The sequence below is a fragment of the Nicotiana tabacum genome, chromosome 12 (assembly GCF_000715075.1).
Source record: "Nicotiana tabacum cultivar K326 chromosome 12, ASM71507v2, whole genome shotgun sequence".
In the NCBI taxonomy this organism is placed as follows: Eukaryota; Viridiplantae; Streptophyta; class Magnoliopsida; order Solanales; family Solanaceae; genus Nicotiana; species Nicotiana tabacum.
In genome coordinates this window covers 24,986,442-25,006,792 of record NC_134091.1, presented here as the reverse complement: position 1 = coordinate 25,006,792, position 20,351 = coordinate 24,986,442, and the positions used below count along the sequence as shown (strand labels likewise).

The window sequence follows — 20,351 nt, the reverse complement described above, 5'->3', positions numbered from 1 at the left end:
AGTCAATTGTGCATTCGATGGCTCCTAAGTTGGAAGATCCCGGTGCTTTCACAATCCCTTGTACCATTGGAAGTGCCGAGTTTGCAAAAGCTCTTTGTGATCTTGGGGCGAGTATCAATTTGATGCCCTATTCGATTTTCAAGACATTAGGAATTGGGCAACCAAGACCCACATCTATGAGATTAAAAATGGTCGATCGCATAATGAAGAGACCGTTGGGGGTGATTGAGGATGTATTGGTTCGAGTTGACAAGTTCATTCTCCTGGCGGATTTTGTTATTCTTGATTGTGAAGTGGACTATGAGATGTCAATTATTCTTGGTAGACCCGTCCTTTCTATGGGGAAGGCTCTTGTTGATGTGGAAGTCAGAGAACTCACTTTCTGGGTGGGTGATGAAAAGGTGGTGTTCCACGTGTGCAAATCTATGAGGCAACCGAATAGTAATGAAGTGTGTTCGTTCGTGGACTTAGTGACCGATGTGATTATTGATGATACAAGTGCCACGATTAATGCGGGTGATATGTTGGAGGCCGTCTTGCTAAATTTTGATGATGACGAGATGGATGGCTTCATGGAATGTGTTAATTCTTTGCAAGGAATGAGGTCGTACAACTATGCACCCCGGAAGCTTTCCTTGGATCTTGAGAATAGGAAAACTCCTTCTACAAAGACTTCAATTGAAGAGCCTCCTATGTTGGAGTTGAAGCCATTGCCTCCACATCTCATGTATGAATTCCTTGGCCCTTGTTCTACTTTACCAGTTATTCCTTCCTTTTGTTTGACTAACGTGTAGGTTAACTCTATATTGGCGGTACTCCACAAGAGGAAGAAAGCTATTGTGTGGACTTTGGCGGATATTCGGGGAATAAGCCCCGCATTTTGCATGCACAAGATTAACTTGGAGGACGATGCCAAACCATCCATTGAACATCAAAGGAAACTCAATGAAGCCATGCAAGACGTGGTCAAAAAGGATATTATCAAATGGTTGGATGTCGGGGTGGTCTAGCCTATTTTCGACAATTCGTGGACTTTTCCATGCAATGTGTTCCGAAAAAGCAGGGCATAACTGTGGTTACCATTGATAAGAACGAGTTGATTCCAACAAGAACGTTGACCGGGTGGAGAGTGCGTATGGACTATTGGAATCTAAACAAAGTCACAAGGAAAGACCATTTTCCACTCCCCTTCCTTGACCAAATGCTTGATAGGCTGGCCGGCCGTGCTTTCTATTGCTTTCTAGATGGATATTAGGGCTACAACCAAATCCTTATTACCCCGTAAGATCAAGAGAAAACAACTTTCACTTGTCCCTATGGCACTTTCGCTTTCAAGCGAATTCCATTTAGCTTATGCAATGCACCGATAACTTTTTAACGGTGTATGATGGCGATCTTTATAGATATGGTAGAGGACTATCTTGAAGTCTTCATGGATGACTTTTTGGTAGTCGGGGATTCCTTTGATGATTGCTTGGCAAATTTGGATAAAGTATTGGCAAGGTGTGAAGAAATGAACTTGGTGTTGAATTTGGAGAAATGTCATTTCATGGTCGAGGAAGGCATTGTCCTTGGCCACAAGATTTCAAAGAAGGGCAATGAGGCCGACAAGGCAAAAATAGAAGTGATTTCTAAACTTCCACCTCCAACATCCGTGAAAGGCGTGAGAAGTTTCTTGGGTCACGCGGGGTTCTACCGGTGCTTCATAAAGGATTTTTCTGAAGTGGTAAACCCCTTGTGCAAGCTTTTAGAGAAAGATGTTAAGTTTAACTTCAATGATGATTGCATGAGAGCCTTTGAATTGCTAAAGTTCAAGTTGACAACAACTCCCATTATCACCGCTCCTAATTGGAGTTTTCCTTTTGAGCTCATGTGCGATGCTAGTGATGTAGCGGTTGGATAAGTTTTGGGGCAATGCATCAACAAGATTTTTCATCCGGTATACTATGCTAGTAAGACCATGAATGATGCCCAAGTAAATTACACAGTTACTGAAAAAGAACTCCTTGCCAATGTGTTTGCAATTGAGAAGTTCCGCCCATACTTGATGGGTGCAAAGGTTATTGTTCATACGGATCATGCGGCACTTCGATATCTTATGAGCAAGAAAGATTCAAAAACTAGGTTGATGAGATGGGTGCTATTGTTTCAAGAGTTTGATATTGACATTCAAGATCAAAAAGGGAGTGAAAATCAAGTGGCAGACCACTTGTCTCGTTTGGAGGAGGAGGGAAGGCCGCATAATGGCCTTGAAATCAATGACTCCTTCCCCGATGAGCAACTCTTGGCCATTTCAATGAAGGAGGTGCCATGGTTCGTCGATATAGCAAACTTTCTTGTATGTGGAATCATCCCGGATGAGTTCTCTTCAAATCAAAGGAAAAGGCTCAAACGGGATTGTCAAGATTATTATTGGGATGAACCTTACCTCTTCCGGATTTGCACGGATGGGGTAATTAGAAGATGTGTACCAGATGAAGAGCAACATGTTATTCTTGAGGCTTGCCATTCTTCGCCTTATGATGGTCATCATGGCGGAGCAAGAACGATGGCTTAAGTGCTAATTTGGGGTTTCTATTGGCCCACTCTATACAAAGATGCAAGTAATATGGCGAAAAGATGTGATGGATGCCAATGGGCTGGTAGAATCTCGAAGAAGAATGAAATGCCTCTCACTACCATATTGGAGATTAATATCTTTGATGTGTGGGGTATTGACTTCATGGGTCCTTTTGTGAGTTCTTGTGAAAACACCTACATCTTGGTCGCAGTTGATTATGTGTCTAAATGGGTTGAGGTCGTTGCTCTACCCAACAATGAAGCAAGAAGTGTGGTGGCATTTTTGAAGAAGAATATTTTCACAAGATTTGGTACTCCGCGGGCTATCATAAGTGATGGTGGGTCGCATTTTTGCAACAAGGCTTTTGATACTTTGCTTAGCAAGTATGGTGTCACTCATAAAGTTATGACTCCCTATCATCAGTGGAAGTCTCCAACCGGGAGATAAAGAGTATCTTGTCCAAAACAGTGAATGCTAACCGGACGGAGTGGTCGAAGAAGCTTGATGATGCATTATGGGCTTATCGGACTGCTTTCAAAACTCCTATCGGGATGTCTCTATACCGGTTGATGTTTGGAAAAGCTTTTCATCTTTTGGTGGAACTTGAGTACAAAGCCATGTGAGCTTTAAAGAAGTTGATCTTAATTGGGATGCAGCCGCTAACTTGCGGGTTGCACATTTGAATGAATTGGATGAGTTCTGGTACCATGCATATGCAAGTTCGTCCTTGTACAAAGAGAGAATGAAGTACCTTCATGACAAATACATCCGAAACAAGGAGTTCAAGGTGGGCGATCTTGTTTTGTTGTTCAACTCACGTTTGAAGATGTTTCCCAAAAAGCTAAAATCCAAATAGAGTGGTCCTTTTGAAATTATGAGTGTGACACCTTTTGGTGCATTGGACTTGAAGAACAAAAATGATGAGGTATTCCGAGTCAATGGTCACCGGGTGAAGCATTATTTGGGACAAGCTGATGATGACCACATGGTGGCAGTTATTCATTTGAAGTGATGGTAATCTGCGTCGTGCCGCGACGTTAAATCAGGCGCTTCTTGGGAGGCAACCCATGTTTTCTTTTTCTTTTTCTTTTCTTCTTTTGTATATAGGTGCTATTTTGTGCTAACTGGATTTGAAGTGTGTTGCAAGAATGAGTATGCTTTACAGGAACTATGCTCAAAAAAATTGACTAAGTGTGGAAAAAGTACGGACCGCACAATTTTGAATGCTACAGCAGAAGGCAATTGCGGCCGTACAATTCTTGTGCGGACCGCACAACTTGGAAGGGGAAAATGCAAACTCTCTGAAGTTTGGTCTATCATAAAATTGGCCATTCTGTGACAGCACATCGAATTATGCAGTCTGCAGTCCAAATCTGCGGTCATACCACAATTTGTGTGGACTGCAGATCAACATAGGCTACTGAGACTTCAGGTAACAGAGTGCGGACCGCAAAAGGAATTCTGCGGCCACACTCCTCTTTTATTTCCCAAAGTTGCCTGCTAGTATAAATAGTAGCCTTGGGCTACTGTACAAAGTTTTTCCTCTTTGAGCACTCTAAACTCTAACACTTTGAAATCATCTGTTCAATCATCTGCCACACTCCACCCACATCTATGATCATTTATTTGTACTCCTTCATATCTGGTATGTTTAATTTCTCATAGAATTTTTCAATTTTCTTAGTTTAATTTACATTTTTTTCTTTTAGGTAGTCTTAGGCCATTTGTCAATAGATTTCAATTTCAATACCATGTGGGGGTTAATCTGTAATAGGTCAACTACTAATTATTTTATGCGGACTGGGTAAATTTATTTGCATGCTTAATTGTTAATACCATGTTGAATCTGTGCAAAAACTTGAAAACCCTAGAAGTCTGATCGTTTTGATTTTGAAATCTACGGCCGCACAAGAAATTGTGCGGTCCGCTGAAGTTGTAATCTAGGGTCTTTGGTTAATTAAATTCTGTGGCTGCACTTGAAATTGTGCAGACGGCAAAAATTCTATTGCGGCCGCAGAAAAGTGTGTGCGGCCGCAGATCAGGCCAATCTCTGTCATTAGAGAGTTGGCACTTTTGGGAATTCTAATGTGCGACCGCAATGAGAAATGTGCGGACCGCACTTCAATTCTGAGGTCGCACTCAAAATTGTGCGGACCGCAGTTCCATCTCTGCGGCCACACTTCCAAATTATGTAGTCCGCACAACCCAGTCTGCTGCTGCACTTGCAATTATGCGGACCGCACTTCCCCACCCTGCACTCATGTTCTGCAATGTGATATATTGTCTGTGTTCAACTGAATTACAACTGAGTTCTGTTGTTGCTTGTTAAAGAAAATGGTCAGATCTCGAGGTCGTGGTGACACTTCAAAGGGGAGGGGTGAGCCTTCCATATGCTGAACCAAAAGCACTTTACCCCTCGCCCTCCAGAAGATAATCACCAAGAAAGCTACAATAGGCCGAGAACAACAGCCTGAGCCTTCCGAATATAGTTCATATGCCCCATCTTGGGAAGCATCGGAGGGCGACTCAGTGCAAAAGCAGCCTGTTGTTCAATCACAACCACAGGGAAGGTACCAACTTAGAGACGAACCTTCCTCCTCACATAGCACTTCCGAGGGTTCGGAGAGTGCAAGTCAGTCTTCAGAGCCCTCTGCTACACATGTCCCTGAGGCACCAGCAGCTGTTGTTGATGATATTCCAGATGATGGCCGAGGGGGTGATACTACAGTTGTCGGCCTTAAGAGGTCTAAGAAGAAAGAGATCTGGGAGGACCGATTTATGAGTCTAGCTTCCTTCACCAGTTTCCGTGGGTGGTGGCCGGTGAGATCGCTCACTCTTGAGCGAAAGTTCCTACTTCAAGACCTTGACAAGTACAATCCAGAAGTGTTGAGACAATTCAGAGAGAGAAAGGGGTGGATGTGGTTCACCCAGTCAGTTATGGATGCCAAGGAGTATTTGGTCCGGGAGTTCTATGCCAATATGGCACATATCAAGAAAGGGAGCAAAGTTACAAAAGTGAGAAATCTGAAGGTGCGGTTCGACCAGCACACACTGTACTCCTACTTGGGTTTTGAGGATGTGGAGCCAGTGCAGTACTTGGAGAAGTTGGCGATGGGTGATGCAGCTCGCCTATGGCTAGCTGAGCTTCTTGCAGCCCCGGGGCTACCACCACCATGGATCACTGCAGGGGTTCCTATTCAGCGGAACACCCTAAATTTCGAGGCGAAGGGATGGCAGAACTTCGTATGCAACAGACTAGACCCGTGCCAGAACGAGACAAACTTACCTATTCCATGGGCAGTTCTAGTCGCCTCTATTATGGTCGGCTACCCGATTAATGTGGGTACCGTGATGTCAGCCAATATGTTAGTGGTCTCCAGGTAGGCTGATACTTCCTACCCGTATCCCAACACCATCATTGAGTACCTTACGGATGCACGGGTAGAGCCCACAAATTATGACATGAAGGTTCGGGTGAAGACGCCCTTCTCTTGGTATTCTCTGATGGATGCACACAACCCCAAGAGAAAGGGTCAACCGACTATCACCGTAAGCCAGTCTGATGAGCCATCGGTGGTGGTTACAGAGACAGCTGATATGCCATCCACTTCAGCAGAGCCTTCTACCAGTGCAGCTACCATGCCTCCACCTTCAGCCTCAGTACCTCCCACCTCGGCTTTGAAGACGATACCGATGCCATCTGCTCCACTCTCTGCGATGCGAGTCTCCCAAACACTGGCGAGCCTCAACAACTGGATGCAAAAAGCTACTGCAAAGCTGAATGACATATCCAGTCATGTTGCAGCACAATCATCCTCTCTGGCAACCTAGATTCCTCCCTCAGTCGAAGAAACATTGAAGAAGATCCTGGACAACCAGAACACTATCATGGCTACTCTGGTACAGCATGGGTCTGTGATTGAAGAATTGGGCAAAGAAGTAAAGAAGATGCGAAAGTCACATGTTTCGAAGAAATCAGTGGATAAGCTCCGGCGACAGGTCACCAAGCTTGCAGCAGCTGGAGACATTCCATTCGACATGTTGATAGACCCGTACCACCTAGGCCCAGTTCCCACAGAGCCCACCATAGCAGCTGGCCAATCTGAGGAGCCAGACCTTGATGTTGACACTGCTGAGACAGTCCGTTAGATGTTCACCAACCTAGCTACTCCCAGACTTGAGGATGATGAGATCCAATTGTAGACTGAGGGGGACACAGAGATGGCCATAGAGCCATAGGGAGTTTTCCTCACTCTCACCCTTCTTATACTCTTATTTTGTTAAGCATTAGGGACAATGCTTATTTCTATTCAGGGGGGTGGAGTTTCTGTGACATTTTGATGATTTTGATTCTGTATTTTGATATCTATGACACATTTGGCATGTAATTAACTTATTACTATTTTCTTCTTCTTTATCATTATGTATATATTCTCTCTATTCCTTCATTATGTATATTCATTTAGCTTTCAATAGTTTTTATTTTATAGCTTCTTTATCTTTTTGCTTGTCTTCTTTTTTGACTAAGTAGCTTCTTTTGGATTTACTTTTTGAATTTGTAGCTTCTTTTTGCTTTAATAACTTATTTTTATGTTTTAGTGGATAATAAACCTTTGGTTTTCTTAATGCCACAGTTCTTTCCAAAGGTGTTTTGTGTGAACCGGGTGACTCTTCCTAACGATAGATGGAGGGACAACCTTCTTAAAGGATTGAGTCCGTTTTTGGTATTTAGGTAAGAATAGTAGTAATAATGAATAAAAATACCTAATTGAGTCATGCTCGAAGAGTCAAATATGCTTCACTTGGTACCAACACACTTAACTACATGCTTATGGTTAAAAATAAGTTTTTTGTAAAGAAATAGCTCTAGTTAGTGACCTTTTGACTCTTGTGTTGACTTAGGCAATCATCGAGTGGTTTAGTCGAACCATAGTGATTTTTAATCTTCAATATGGTTGTTGTAGGCCCTCGACTCTATCCTCTTTAACAATCCAGTTGTATGAGAGATGAGATGTTGTTGTTGTAAGTCCAAGTACCCGTGCGAATGGTCTAGAACTTGCCTCGAATGTGTTTGTAGGCAAAATTTTAAGTTTTGCTTGGCTTGAGAAGTGATTGTAGACTCTCCTTGACTCGCTTGAAATTTTTCATTTCCCACCAATGCTGTTATCTCTAGTCAACCCATTTGAGTCTAAAACCTTTCTTATTTGATAACAATGTTACAAGCCTTTACCAGTTTTGTCGTGACCCTCTCTTGGCACCCAAGCTTTTCTTAACACTCTTGTGAAATAATTGGCTAAAAACATAAGTTTAGGGGAGAGATGAGGAGTTTAAAAAAAGGTATCAAGGCACAAAAGAGAAAAGAAATGAATAGAAGGAAAGGCAAGAAAAAGAAAGAGCAAGAAAAAGAAAAATGCAAAAAGAAAGTGAATAAGTTGAAAAGTTAAAGGGATTCAAAGAAAAGTAATGATGCAAAGCATGGAGAAAGAAAAGAAGGAGAAAATGAATATCATGACCAAGGAAGAGTGATGTTAAGTCTCTCTAGTTCCCTTAAGGAAAAAAAATGCCTCAAAGAGTTGGCAAAACATGAGCCGATAAAAGAAAATGGAGTGCTTAAGGAAAGATGAACTCATTCTATCATAGCATATCCAACCTTATTCCAAAAGCCTTCATTTTATTCCGAAAAAGTCCTATATGATTTCAAGCCGAGTGAGCTTACATTAGTGGTGATTTATATGAGGGGCAAGCCTATGGTACTTAAAGCCGTACTTTCGACATTCTTTTGAGAGAGATGAGTGAACCTTTCGCAAATATTTGGATTGAGTGCTATATTCCTAAGTGTGATAGGCAAATAAAGAGTAGAGAAGGAGGAGTTTGGAATCTATAATAATCTACATGAAAGAGCGGGCTTCTTTGATGAATAAAGTCAACTCTTGATGCTTAAGTGTCAAACTAAAACTATTTGTGCTTAAAGGTTTAACTTGTTGCCTTGTTGATAATTCATAAGTGGTATGAGTAATTGTTGGTCCCAATTGATGTGTGATTGATTCACCTTTGATTAGCTGGAATGGCTCTTAACTTGTGGACATGGGAATTACTTTATTTGTTTGAGGACAAGCAAAAGCTTAAGTTTGGGGGAGTTGATAAGTGGAGATTTTGACTACTTATTAGCGCTCCTTAGCTTTCGTTTTAGTCCAAAAGCGCTTAATTGTGTTCTCAAAAACTGATAAAATATGCTTAAGTGTAGGAATATTGGAAGATGAGCTCCCAAGATAAAATCAAACTCAAGAATGAGTAATCTAAACTCAAGGACAAAAACAGGCACAAAAGCTCAGAAGTGCGGACCGCAGAATATCATCTGCGGCCACAGGTCGTGAAGAAATTCCCATCAGAGAAATGTGCAAAGTGCGGTCCGCACATAAATTGTGCGGTCGTAGAAGCTGGGTTAGAGCAAAAGTTCAGAGAACCTGTATATCAAAGTGCGGACCGCACAATTATTGTGCGGCCGCAGAAGAAGAGCCACGCGGCCGCGCTCACATTTGTGTGGATCGCAGAAGAGCAAGGTGCGGTCGCACTCAGAATTGTGCGGACCGCAGAAAGAAAGCAGTGCGGCCACAGATTAGAATTATGCGGCCGCAGATTTCCACTCCTGTCAAGCTGAAGAAAAATGCGGACCGCACATGGAATTGTGCGGCCGCAGAACCTCTGAATGGGTATTTTTGTCCGAAAATTCCAGCTTTGTATAAATAGAAGAGTTTCACCTTTTTATATTAACTTTTGACATCAGCTGCTACAGTAGACAATTTCTTTTACTCTTTTTAGTAGTTTTTGTTATTTTGAGCTTTTTGAATATTGATTTCATCATTTTAATTATCAATATGGGTTTAATTATCATTTCTTCTCCTCTTTCTTCCAATTTAAGCATGAGTAGCTAGATTTTCACTAGGGTTGTGATCCAACCCTAGTGTGTAAACTTAATGGATGTTTGATTTATTGCTTGTTTATGGTTGGGTGCTTATTATCTTAGCCTATTTCTTGCTTTTATTTGACTTGGTCTCTACTTGAGAAAGAGAGACTTAGTTTAGGAAAATTTGGCTAGCAAGAAATTGGGTCAATCGAGAGATTGATAAGCCCAATTAAAGGGATGAACCTAGAGATAGTAAAACCCGACTTGAGCTTCTTATCAACTATTTTGTTCAATACCCATTTGGATTTGAGAAAGCCAAATTGGGCAAAATCACTCTCTGACCGAGAGGTATTGAGTGGGTACTTGAGTGTTGATAGCTATAATATACCCAGACCAATAAAACAAGCATTAAAGTTTACAACCCACTAGGCAAACACCTAGGTGAAGGTCATAGCCCTAGGCCTTTTATATCATTTGAAAAACAACAAAAATAATTCCTTAGTTTCATTCTTTCACTTGCAATCGTAGTGTAATTTAGATTTTTAATCAACCAAACTTTGCGAAAGTGCAAATTTAGATATACAAACTCATACGGTAAGATATATACTACTAACTCCCATTCATATAGCTCCCTGTGAAATTTGACCCTGACTCTCTATTGCATCGATCGTTTTCATAACCTCAAATAGAGGAGTGAAATTGGACGAGATCAACGGCCATATCAATTTTGCAAGTAAATAATTTCATACATAATATGAATAAGTAAGGAGAGAGGGGGTCTCCCTGTCGGATGCCACATGAGGGTGAGAAAAAAAGGGTGTGGGTACCGTTGATTAGGATAGAATGTGAGGGACTGGTGATGCATGACATAATTAGTTGGATTAGGGGAGGGGGGAAAGTTAAAGTATTGGAGAGCTTGACGAACAAAAGACCATTCAATGCGGTCGAATGCTTTTTCTAGATCTAGTTTATAGAGCATAAGACTAGTTTTACCCGATTTCTTTTTAAAGTGGGATAAAATTTCTTGAAAATTATAGCATTATCAACCGCTCTTCGATGTTGTTGAAAACTAGATTAGGTGGGGCTGATAATGGTTGGCATAAGAGGTTTAATATGTTGAACTAAATTTTTTGTAATGATTTTATATATGGTGAAACATAGTCCGATAGGTCGAAATTGAGTAATCATGGAGGCATGAAGTACTTTGAGATGAGGCACACGTAAGTTTGATTTATGATTTCTGGAATTTGATAGTTTGAAAATATTTGGTGACAAAAGTCAATAACTTTTGTACCCACGTCCGACCAGTAATGTTGATAAAAAAAAAATAGGTGTAGCCCATCAGGGCCTGGTGCTTTAAAAGGTTTAAATAATTTTACAGTTGAAATGATTTCGCTGGTGGATAAGAAGAGATTCGCTCGCAGCAAAAGTAAGGGGGATGAGTAATGAGGAGCGTGATGTAGGAAGGAGTGGGTGGATTCAGTGGTATAGAGGGTTATGAAGTAGTTGAGGATGGTGTCATGAATTTGAAGGTCATCATAGCACTAGTTACCAGCATGGTCCTTTAAAGCATGAATATGATTCCGGCGATGCCGGTGTAATGTGGAGAGGTGAAAATATTTAGTATTAACATCACCGTCTTGTAACCATTGAATACGGGATTTTAGTTTCCAAAATTCTTCTTCCAGACGAAGAACATCATTATATTCTAGTAATAGAGTACTTTCTAGTTGTTGTAAGAAATAACCAGTGGGGAAATTTGGGGAGGATTGGATACCTCCTAATTTGGCAAGTAAGTGGCTTTTTCGATGAAAGATGTTAACAAAGGAGTCTTTATTCCAGCCACTATTTTAAAAGGTATTTTCGGGGCGAGCTCCTGGGCGAGGCGTACCAAAAACACCCTGGGGTGATGGTGTGGAGCGAAAGTCTCAAGAGGCATACGCCCAGCAATTTGGGGTGTACACCCGGGCATTCAGGGCACGTTGTTTTAGTGAGGAGTAAGCCCCAGAGACTATTTCAAATTAAAATAAAATTTGTTGAATAAGTCCTTCATATAATACCCAAATTCTCAAAAGTCAGTTTGGTAATTACTCAAAATGTTTAAAAAAGGAACTCAAAAGTATTAAATTTAAAAGTCAAGACCTTTTTTTATTGATTGAAGCCATAATTCATGGTATTTTCCAAATTTTTATCTTGTCTGCTAGTCTGCTAATATCTCCCAAAAGCAACGATTACTTAATTCTTTTTACAAATACAAGAAGAACTACATTCTCCTTCATAGCAGCAAGTTCAAAGTTCAAATTGCAGGTTAATTATCCTTTTTGTTCCTCCATATAGAAAACTTTATTCTTTTAGACTCAAATTACTTGTGCTTGTAAGTAGCGTATAATAGATTGTTTTGATTAGTTTTTTGTGGGGATGGAGCTCTCTCTCTCTCTCTCTCTCGCGCGTGCGCGCACACACATTTATGAATATGCATATATATATATATATATATATATATAATTTTCTTCAATTTTTATGTAATTTTACCTGTTTATAAATATTTACTATCATTATATTATTTTATAAAATATTAAAAATTAAATACCTATGGGGCTTACGCCCCGTGCCTCGGGGCTTACGCCTCGCTGAGGCATATGTAAAATATCTCGCCTTATGCCTATTATGCTTAAAAAGAGTGATGGCGTCTATTAAGGTAGGAGGAGGGTGCCGACTATCACAGAGTATGTTAAGAAAATCAGGATGAGAGGCCCACATTGTTTCAAAATGAAAATGGGGGATTTGGTAACTCGTGGGTGCTCAAGTGTGAGTAAGAGGGGTGAGTGGTCAGAGTGGGTACGGGGCAAATGACGAACAAGGGCTTCTGGAAATAAATTAAACCAATCATAATTTGCAAAAGGTCTATCGAGTCGTTCTAATATATGGAATCCAATTTTTTTTTAATTTGTCCAGGTATATTTGCTGCCCTTATAACCAAGATCTACTAAATTGCAGTAATTAATGCAATCCGTGAACTGGTTAGAACACGAATTATTAATAACACGACCACCGAATTTCTCAGTGGAGTGTAGAATTTCATTGAAGTCGCACCCAATGAGCCAAGGACCCTTGTAATGATCGAACAAACACATGAGATTTTGCTACAATAATAATTTGTTAGCATAACAAGGACTAGCATAAATTACAGAAAAAGCCACTTTTGAGAGTTAGAATGTACCTGGATCATGACGTGGATCTCCTGTTCAGTCATAGCTACATTTTCAACACATAAGAGATGGTCGTGCCAAAGCATAACAATGCCACATGATTGAACTATTGCCGGAACCTCATAGAAGTGTGTGAAACCAAAATCATCTCTTAAAACAGTGTGGTTTTGCTTGTGTGTTTCAAAGAGTACAATTAAAGCAGGAGCATGCTAATCAAGGAGTGAGCGAAAATTAGGACGAAAATCATTGTTATCTACAATTCCAGAGCATAAAATTCATATTAGTAGTGGTGTTAGAGGTGTCTTCAGAGTTGTTCAGTAGGGTCGAAGGAGTCTCCCTGGGAATCAAAGCAAGTTGTGTGTCTGGTGATAGAGGACTCGCTTGACGGAGGGTTGAGATCATTACTATGTTATACTTGCCTAGTTCGGAATTTTGAGTTGGACGGACGGTGACAGAACACTTTATCAGATTGGACGGGCATTTGAGCCGATTTTTTTTTGCATATTGCTCCTTTAAGACGAAGCTACAGAGATCGTCTAGAGTTGCATGGGAGGGTCTTATTTCTCTCATTTCAAGTAAGGTGGTTGCTAGGTCTTGATGTAGCAATGTTGCATCTAGTTCTATGGGCAATGGTTGAGGTGGAGGGGGGCTGTAAGGGTAATAGAGAGAGATCGTTGGGCTGTAGGGGGGAAGTGTGAGTTCCATTGGTAGGTGTATGGTTTGTTGACTGCTCTATGGGTGGAAAATCGGACCTAGTAGTGGTGGGTGATAGAACACGATTTCTAGGATCGGGAGGAGAGTGTGTGGAGGTGGGGAGTTCAACGACCAATGGGACTGGCCAAAGGCATCCATCCCGAGTCTCATTCCCTCCGATACAACTTGAGCTAGGTAAGAGGAGTTCTGAAGAACTACGATGATTTTCTGCTCGCTGATTGTGAGGCGAAATAGGAGAGCTTGGCCGGACAGTCTTGTTCCAACCAAGATTGGGGTGGAAGTTCCGAGTTGCTTTGAGTCACATATATCGTGAGGTATGGTGGTGGAGGGTACGGAGGTTGTGGGTATCCCATGAGTGTGTGGCGAAGAGGAAATGGAGGTGGCAGTATGGGAAATAGGTGCTAGGGAAGGCCGGCAGTGATGATATTATAGTTTAAGGGAAGGGAGGACGTTGCTAGGAAGGTAATATAATTGGGGTGTTGTTATTATTAGAAAGAGAAGAGATATATGGGGCAGTGCTGTCTAAGTGGACCGTAGTCTCTGAGGGAGAGAAAAAAAAGGTGGGCTTGTCGTGTGAGTCAGCATGTAGAGTGCTGAGGTGAAGACTATCTAGACAAGTACGGGGGGACGGTGTAGTGTAGGAGGGAGTAGTAAGGTATGACTCAGTAAAAATTTCTTTTACTTGAGTGGAGAAGCACGGTTGTTGTGTAGTAATGAGTTTGTTTGAACGTGATTTGTAGTAAGAGAAGTGGGGTGGAAAATCATGAGAAGTAAGCGGTGAACAATTGTTTGGGCCGTGTGCTAGTTGGGCTGGACAGGGGGGAACAATAGGCAACAATGACCCAATAATAGAAGTTGTGGGGGAGGTAACTAGGGATGGGCTTGGGCTGCCGAGATACGAGGCGTTTGGGCTGGGGTTGAAGGAGTAGTAGTTATAGGATCAAGAATGGTGGATGAGCTAGGGTTAGCAATGTTAGAAAAATTAGTGATAGAGCTGAGAGGTAAGGTGGAGGAATTAATAGAGAGGTTATTTAATTTAGAGGTTTCAGGTAATTCATCATTAGAATTAATTAAAGAGAGTGTAGTAGAATTAAAGAAGTGGGGGTTAGAGGTGTCTTTTTTGAGAGGATTAGGGTTGGGCAACATACCTGGGGTCCCTTGTTGAGCCTTAGGAGCAGGGGCAGCATCATTGCTTGGTAGCCCAGGTGGAGGTATACGTTTCTCCGAGGTGATTGATATGCAATGATGCTGTAGACTGATGGTGCCATTGCGAGGACGTGATATTGTTGAGAACTTCACTATTTGCCTTGGAGTTTCAAGAGATGTAGTCGATGTAGGGGGACGAATGTGTCGTCAGTTGAGAGGGGGGGCGGCAAAGAGGTAGTGGGAGTATCAGTGGTAAAAACATGAAAGGGACAGGCTTTGGAGTTATGACCAAAGTGCCCACAGCGGAGACAAAGTATGTTCAAACCCTCATACACAACAAGTTGCTTATTCGTGCCAATATATTCATGTGTTTTCAGAGGTTTTGCGAGTTTTATTTCAATGCAAATGCGAGCACAACAACCTCTAGATGTAGTGGAGGTGCAAGTGTCAACCTTGAGAAGTTGTCCTAGCTTGTTCCCCACTAATTTTAGGAGTTCAAGATCATAATACTCCGTAGGTTATTTAGGTAGACGTGCCCATATGGCGGAGTATTGGGTGGAAGGGAGGTCATTTGGGGAAGGAGTTAAAAGGGTTGTTAGAAAGGAGGATTTGGAAGGAGTGGGAGGTGGTGCATCAAGTTGCATAGCTAGAGGATCAGGAGGATGAGTTGTATTCCTCATTGTAAAGGATCTGGGTGAATTCATGAAAGCTAGTAGAGTATGAAGAAATGGAAGAAGTTGGGAGCACTACTTATGGTCGTTGAGAATAATTCTGATCTACTTCATGGTCTATTAGAAGTAAAAGGCATTCTAGTTAGATAAGCGCGTGCCGTTCAAAATGAGACTTTTCACTAAAGGCTAAATTGCCTAAACCGTCAACTACTGAATTAGCCTCTACATGGTTATGAACAATAGAGACTATCCGGTTCTTAGCCACGAGGCGAGAATGTTGCTGACAATATCTATCATTCCGCTGAGATACAGACCCTCCACATAAAAGTACATGAGCCACAGTATAATTATCAATTTGCAAGATAACAGTAAAGTTTGTGTTTTAGTTGTTATTGGACTTTTTTCTTGTGTAAGCCTTCTACCTCTATTTTAGTTTTATATAAAAAATATAAAAAGTAAATTCTCATGTATCAACGTTTTACTCTTAATTTTGCCATTAGCAAAGTACGTATTTTAGTGTGCCAGGAACTTACGCAGTCATGTTTTTCTATTTTTCGGCAAGAACCACACATCTACCTTTTCTTTTCTATCGGTTGTCATTTGCTAAGTAACGAATTAGTTAATTATCATTTGCTTCTTGAGAGGACTATTTTGACTTTTGATGGTTTGCTTGCAATAGAAAAGGAAAAGGAAGAGAGTAAAATAAGATTATCAATTGACCAGTAGGGTGTAAGAAAGTATAATACTTTTCTCTTTACGCATTTTTCACTTTTTATTGGTTCCTTTCTCTTGTGCTGTTGAGAAGTAGAAATGAAGCAATCTCTCACATTTTTTCCCTTTGCTCCCACGTCTTTTGATGTATTAGGAGCAATAGATAGAGATCAAAATAATGCAGGAATACTGCTGGTTCAATACGGTATATAACAATAAATAAAACTTAATACGAAAAGAAGTAAATAGAACTTTTTTCAACACTACTTTGTTTGAACAAGAGGAAAATGCGAGAAGGTACTTGTTCCATGTTGCTTCTCATTGAGCGACTCTACCTTACAATTTACACTGATGTTTCCGCATTGTACAAATCTGTTTTACACTCAAACCATCAGAAACATAAGATCTTTGGTATAATGATAATATGTTTTGTAAACTTCAATGTTGATTAGCATGCCCCTACGCAAGGATGACAAGCACAATCGAGAAATGGTCCAAATTCTTTTTAAAAAAAATGTCGAACTTGTTACGAAAATCGGAAAAAAATTACATATTCCAAAGTAAGAAAAAGTCTCAAATGCACATTTGACAGATAAGTTTCAATACAGTTTGACTCCATCTGTACTTGATCATATGAGAGATCATTTAATGTGGAAGTTTATATCATTTGAACCTGAGTATCTTGTGCAACTAGGAAAAGGTATAAATACAAGCTAGTGAGCAATATGTTATTAGGACAATACAACCCAAATAGTAAAAGAATCGAAGCATTCAAGATGCTTTATACTCTATAGTCTATAGTTTCTAAACAGCTGCATATTTGGTACTTGGGAATTCCCATTTCACGAAGTCATCATTTGAATAGCCAAAAAACAAAAGATTGTAAATTTTCAAACTCGCGCGATAAGGTGGTTGAAGGAGTTAGGCAACTACAGCGTAAAGATTTATAGGCAATTAGTCAATAGTAAGCAGAAAGAAAATGTGGAAGAGCATTAGTTCACACAATATTTCTAGGCAATGAGCATACACGCAAGCACTCTTAGTTGTTCGTTCAAATAGAACTCAGCTGAAAATGTACAGTTTTCTATCCAGAGAGATGCCTTAAGTTGCTGAGGAAACTAAAGTAGAATTTTCCTTCAACTCTGCTTTTAACTAATCAAACACGTCATTTACTACTACGATGATCCAAGAAAGATTGCTAGACGTCAACCTGCAAATTCTCTTTTCTTGGCTGCCTATTTTACAGTAAATGTTTTCAGCTGAAGCATACACAAACAAATGAAACAATGGTTGATGACATACATGCACCTAAAAGCAGTAGCCTACTCTCTCCTCAGCTAAGTTTACGACATGCTAAAGAAAAGCATGATAACAGTAAGAAGACAGCTCAATCCTGAGCTTCAAGATGTCCCAATATACTTGTATTATAATTTTTCCTAAGCTAGACTAATATAAATCCAAGCCTGTAACAAATTTTGACACCACGAAATAATTAAAAAAAAAAGGCAAGAATAAAAGGGAGCCCAAAAAGAAGGCGGCAAAATAAGAAGAAAAGAAAGGGAGGCGTAATCAGACAGAAGGAAGGGCCACCATAATTTTTATCATCATCAGCAAGGCAATAAATACTGGATAAAGTGCACCAAGATATACATGTACAAACAACAAAACTTCACAACTATGACCAAAAAATGAAACCCATAAAAATGGAACAACCAAACTTAGAATGATAACAGAGGCAGCACACATGCGAAATATAAACTTTAAAAGATTATAATACAGCTGTCTGAATCTAGGTAAATGAGTTTAAATAAGAAAAGGCACATCACACGCAACAGTCATAAAAGTAAAAGAGAATAAAAGACGGAAGACAGCCTCAATAGGTCAGCATGAGAATCTCTAACTTGTCATCATATCCACATTCAGTCAAGCAGTCGGTTAGAATGACCAGCATAATAAGGCTTAAGTTGCTCCTCATTACCTTTTCACTCTGTTTGGTAGCAGCAGCACTGAAGCTTCCAGCAGAATAAAAGAATTGATATCTACAGTTCCCCATCTAATTAGTATAGGCACCTAATCAGACACCCCTTGAACATCTCTAATAATAACTTGACCGGATTTCTCATTTACCCCAGCACCCAAAATCCCTCCATATTCATTAGTAGCCACGCCCATTACTCCGATGCCACCATTCATGTAGGTGGGATAGATTGCCCCGGTATTGCCATAAGGCAATGGACTACTTCCCCTCAGACCAGTCATCGTGGGGTTATTCCAAGGACCTCTAGGCGGCACCAAAGAAGCGATACCATAACCAATTCCAGGGTATGCTCCAGCAGGGTAATTACCTCCAAAAGTTCCAACTCCATAAGGATATCCCGCAACATTCCCATAACCTGAGACAGGCCCACAACAATATACATATCTAGGACTGTAAGATGGATACATCCCTTGTTGGTAAGGGTTATAATTAGAACCACTTCCATTACCTATTCTAACATGATAACCATTACTACTATTGCTATTTTCATCTTTTGGTATAGCCCTCTTCACCTCCACAAGCTTGCCACTTAATTCATGGAAATTCTTCTGCATAACCTCCTCAACTGCATCCTCCGAATCAAAGGTAATAAAACCAAATCCCCTTGGTCGATGGGTAACATTGTCATGCATCACAACAACATCTGTAATCCTACCAAATCTTTCAAAGTAACTCTTGAAGTCTTCCTTAGTTAGGTTAGCTGATAGACCCCCTACAAAGATCTTCTTCGTCCTAAACTGATCATTGCTTCTACAATTAGTTCTACTATTCCTATTCAACCCCCTACTATTTTGTTGTTGTTGTTGTTGTTGTTGTTGACTCTGTTGTTGGTGTTGTTCACTTCTGGGTATGGCTTTTTTCACCTCTACCTATAAATGACATAATATACCACATATCAGATAAACAAAAAAAGACTTCACCTTTTTGACGAAGTAAGCAGGATATCATTAAAGGCATCAAGAAGATGCAAAAAGATTACAAAACAAAGTTTATCAGCTCATTTAAAATCGAAGTGCTACAAAACTAGAGAGTCGACAAAGTCCAAAAATACATCAGAGTTATTTACATGAGAGAGGTTAGCCCAACTAAAAAGGTTAACCAAACATCTGTCCTTCAGGTAGCCAATTGAAGTTAATACACCATAAAAAAGACTTCACCTTTTGTATAACAGAACATACATACATGTATCAGCAACAAAGATAGCCAAAAAACAGAGCAACAACTTCCATCTATACATTTTTATCTCAACATGAAAAGTGTAACAGCCCCGCTCGAGGCCCGCACGGCTCTACTACGCATCACTAGGGTTCAAGGCTTGTTTACTTATAAACATCCCATGTTTTGTCACGTAAGAATCGCCTAGGGTGTCACAACAATTCTATTTTAAAAAATAAACAAAAAATATTCAGAAAAAAATAGTGTTTTAACTCAAAAAATGGAGAAAAATATATGACTTTTTCTCAAATATTAACGGAAAAACCTTTTTTTTAGAAAATCCAATTGAACAAGAAGAGAAAAGGGGTCCTAAAAAACAAGAATTAAACAAGTAAAAACATAAATTAGACTGAGAAACAAAATCAACAACAAGGGGTTTGAAGACAAACCATTCTTCCAAGAATTTCATGAGTATCTTGGAGTGCTTTATCAACTGCAGATGAATCGGAAAAGGAAACAAAAGCAAAGCCTCTAGGTCTACCAGTTTCACGGTCCTTGGCAATAACAGAGCTAACCACAGTTCCATACTTAGAAAAATGCTCCTTAAGCATCTGCTCAGTCGTATCCCTTGGAATCCCACCACAAAATAGCTTGTTTTTGTCCAAATCCTCCATACCCAAGATACAATATAGTGTAAAAAACCCCAAAAATCGTCGCTTTATAATTTTTACAGCGAAAACAAGAAACCCTAATGGACCCTACTGGCTAGAGGGTTTTTGGGGGAAAAGTTGGAAGTTGGAATTGTATATGGGATTAATAGGGGATTTTGTATGTTGAAGTCAACCTAGATTTGTTATTGTGAAAGGGATTTAAGTAGTGTTGTTGAGAAAGTAAAGTACACACTTGGTTATGATTTGTTTGCAAGTGTTTTAGGAGTTGTGAAAAAGCAGTCGAATAGGTCACACACTCATACCAAAACCCTTTATTCTCGCCTTTCACTCCCTTAGTAGGGGATCGTGAGCCACCTGTTTTTTTTTGTCTAAACTGTCTTAGAAATTAAAAACCGAAAAGATAGGAAAATTTAAAGGAATTGATTTTATTTATTTACATGGTTAATAAGAAAAAAAACTAATTCAGCAGCAGTATTGAGATTCAAGTTTGGTATACTTCAATTCAAATTGAAATCTCTTAATATTTGATGGTTTAGGAACAAATTTAATTTGTTTTTACTTTAGAGTTTTCG

At 40.1% G+C, this 20,351-nt stretch overlaps 1 protein-coding gene and 1 non-coding gene across 2 annotated transcripts; one reads left to right on the top strand and one right to left on the bottom strand.

Moving 5' to 3' along the window:
• Positions 1 to 16,315: 16,315 nt before the first annotated feature.
• LOC142167630 (U6 spliceosomal RNA) lies at positions 16,316 to 16,419 on the top strand. The gene has a single exon (XR_012697720.1). It is a non-coding gene; the product is annotated as a U6 spliceosomal RNA (small nuclear RNA).
• Positions 16,420 to 17,636: 1,217 nt separating this feature from the next.
• LOC107791027 (RNA-binding protein 1) lies at positions 17,637 to 19,915 on the bottom strand. The gene is made up of 2 exons (XM_016613011.2): positions 19,558 to 19,915; positions 17,637 to 18,822 (listed from the first exon to the last, which is right to left on the bottom strand). Exons 1-2 carry the CDS (start codon positions 19,780 to 19,782, stop codon positions 17,986 to 17,988), a joined length of 1,062 nt encoding a protein of 353 aa, XP_016468497.2. The 5' UTR covers positions 19,783 to 19,915; the 3' UTR covers positions 17,637 to 17,985.
• Between the last annotated feature and the right edge of the window lie 436 nt (positions 19,916 to 20,351).

Coding starts and splice junctions, on each gene's coding strand:
- LOC107791027 (XM_016613011.2), bottom strand. CDS start 19,782: ATGGAGGATTTGGACAAAAACAAGCTATTTTGTGGTGGGATTCCAAGG. Junction 18,823..19,557: donor ATGAAATTCTTGGAAGAATG/GTTTGTCTTCAA, acceptor TGTCATTTATAG/GTAGAGGTGAAAAAAGCCAT.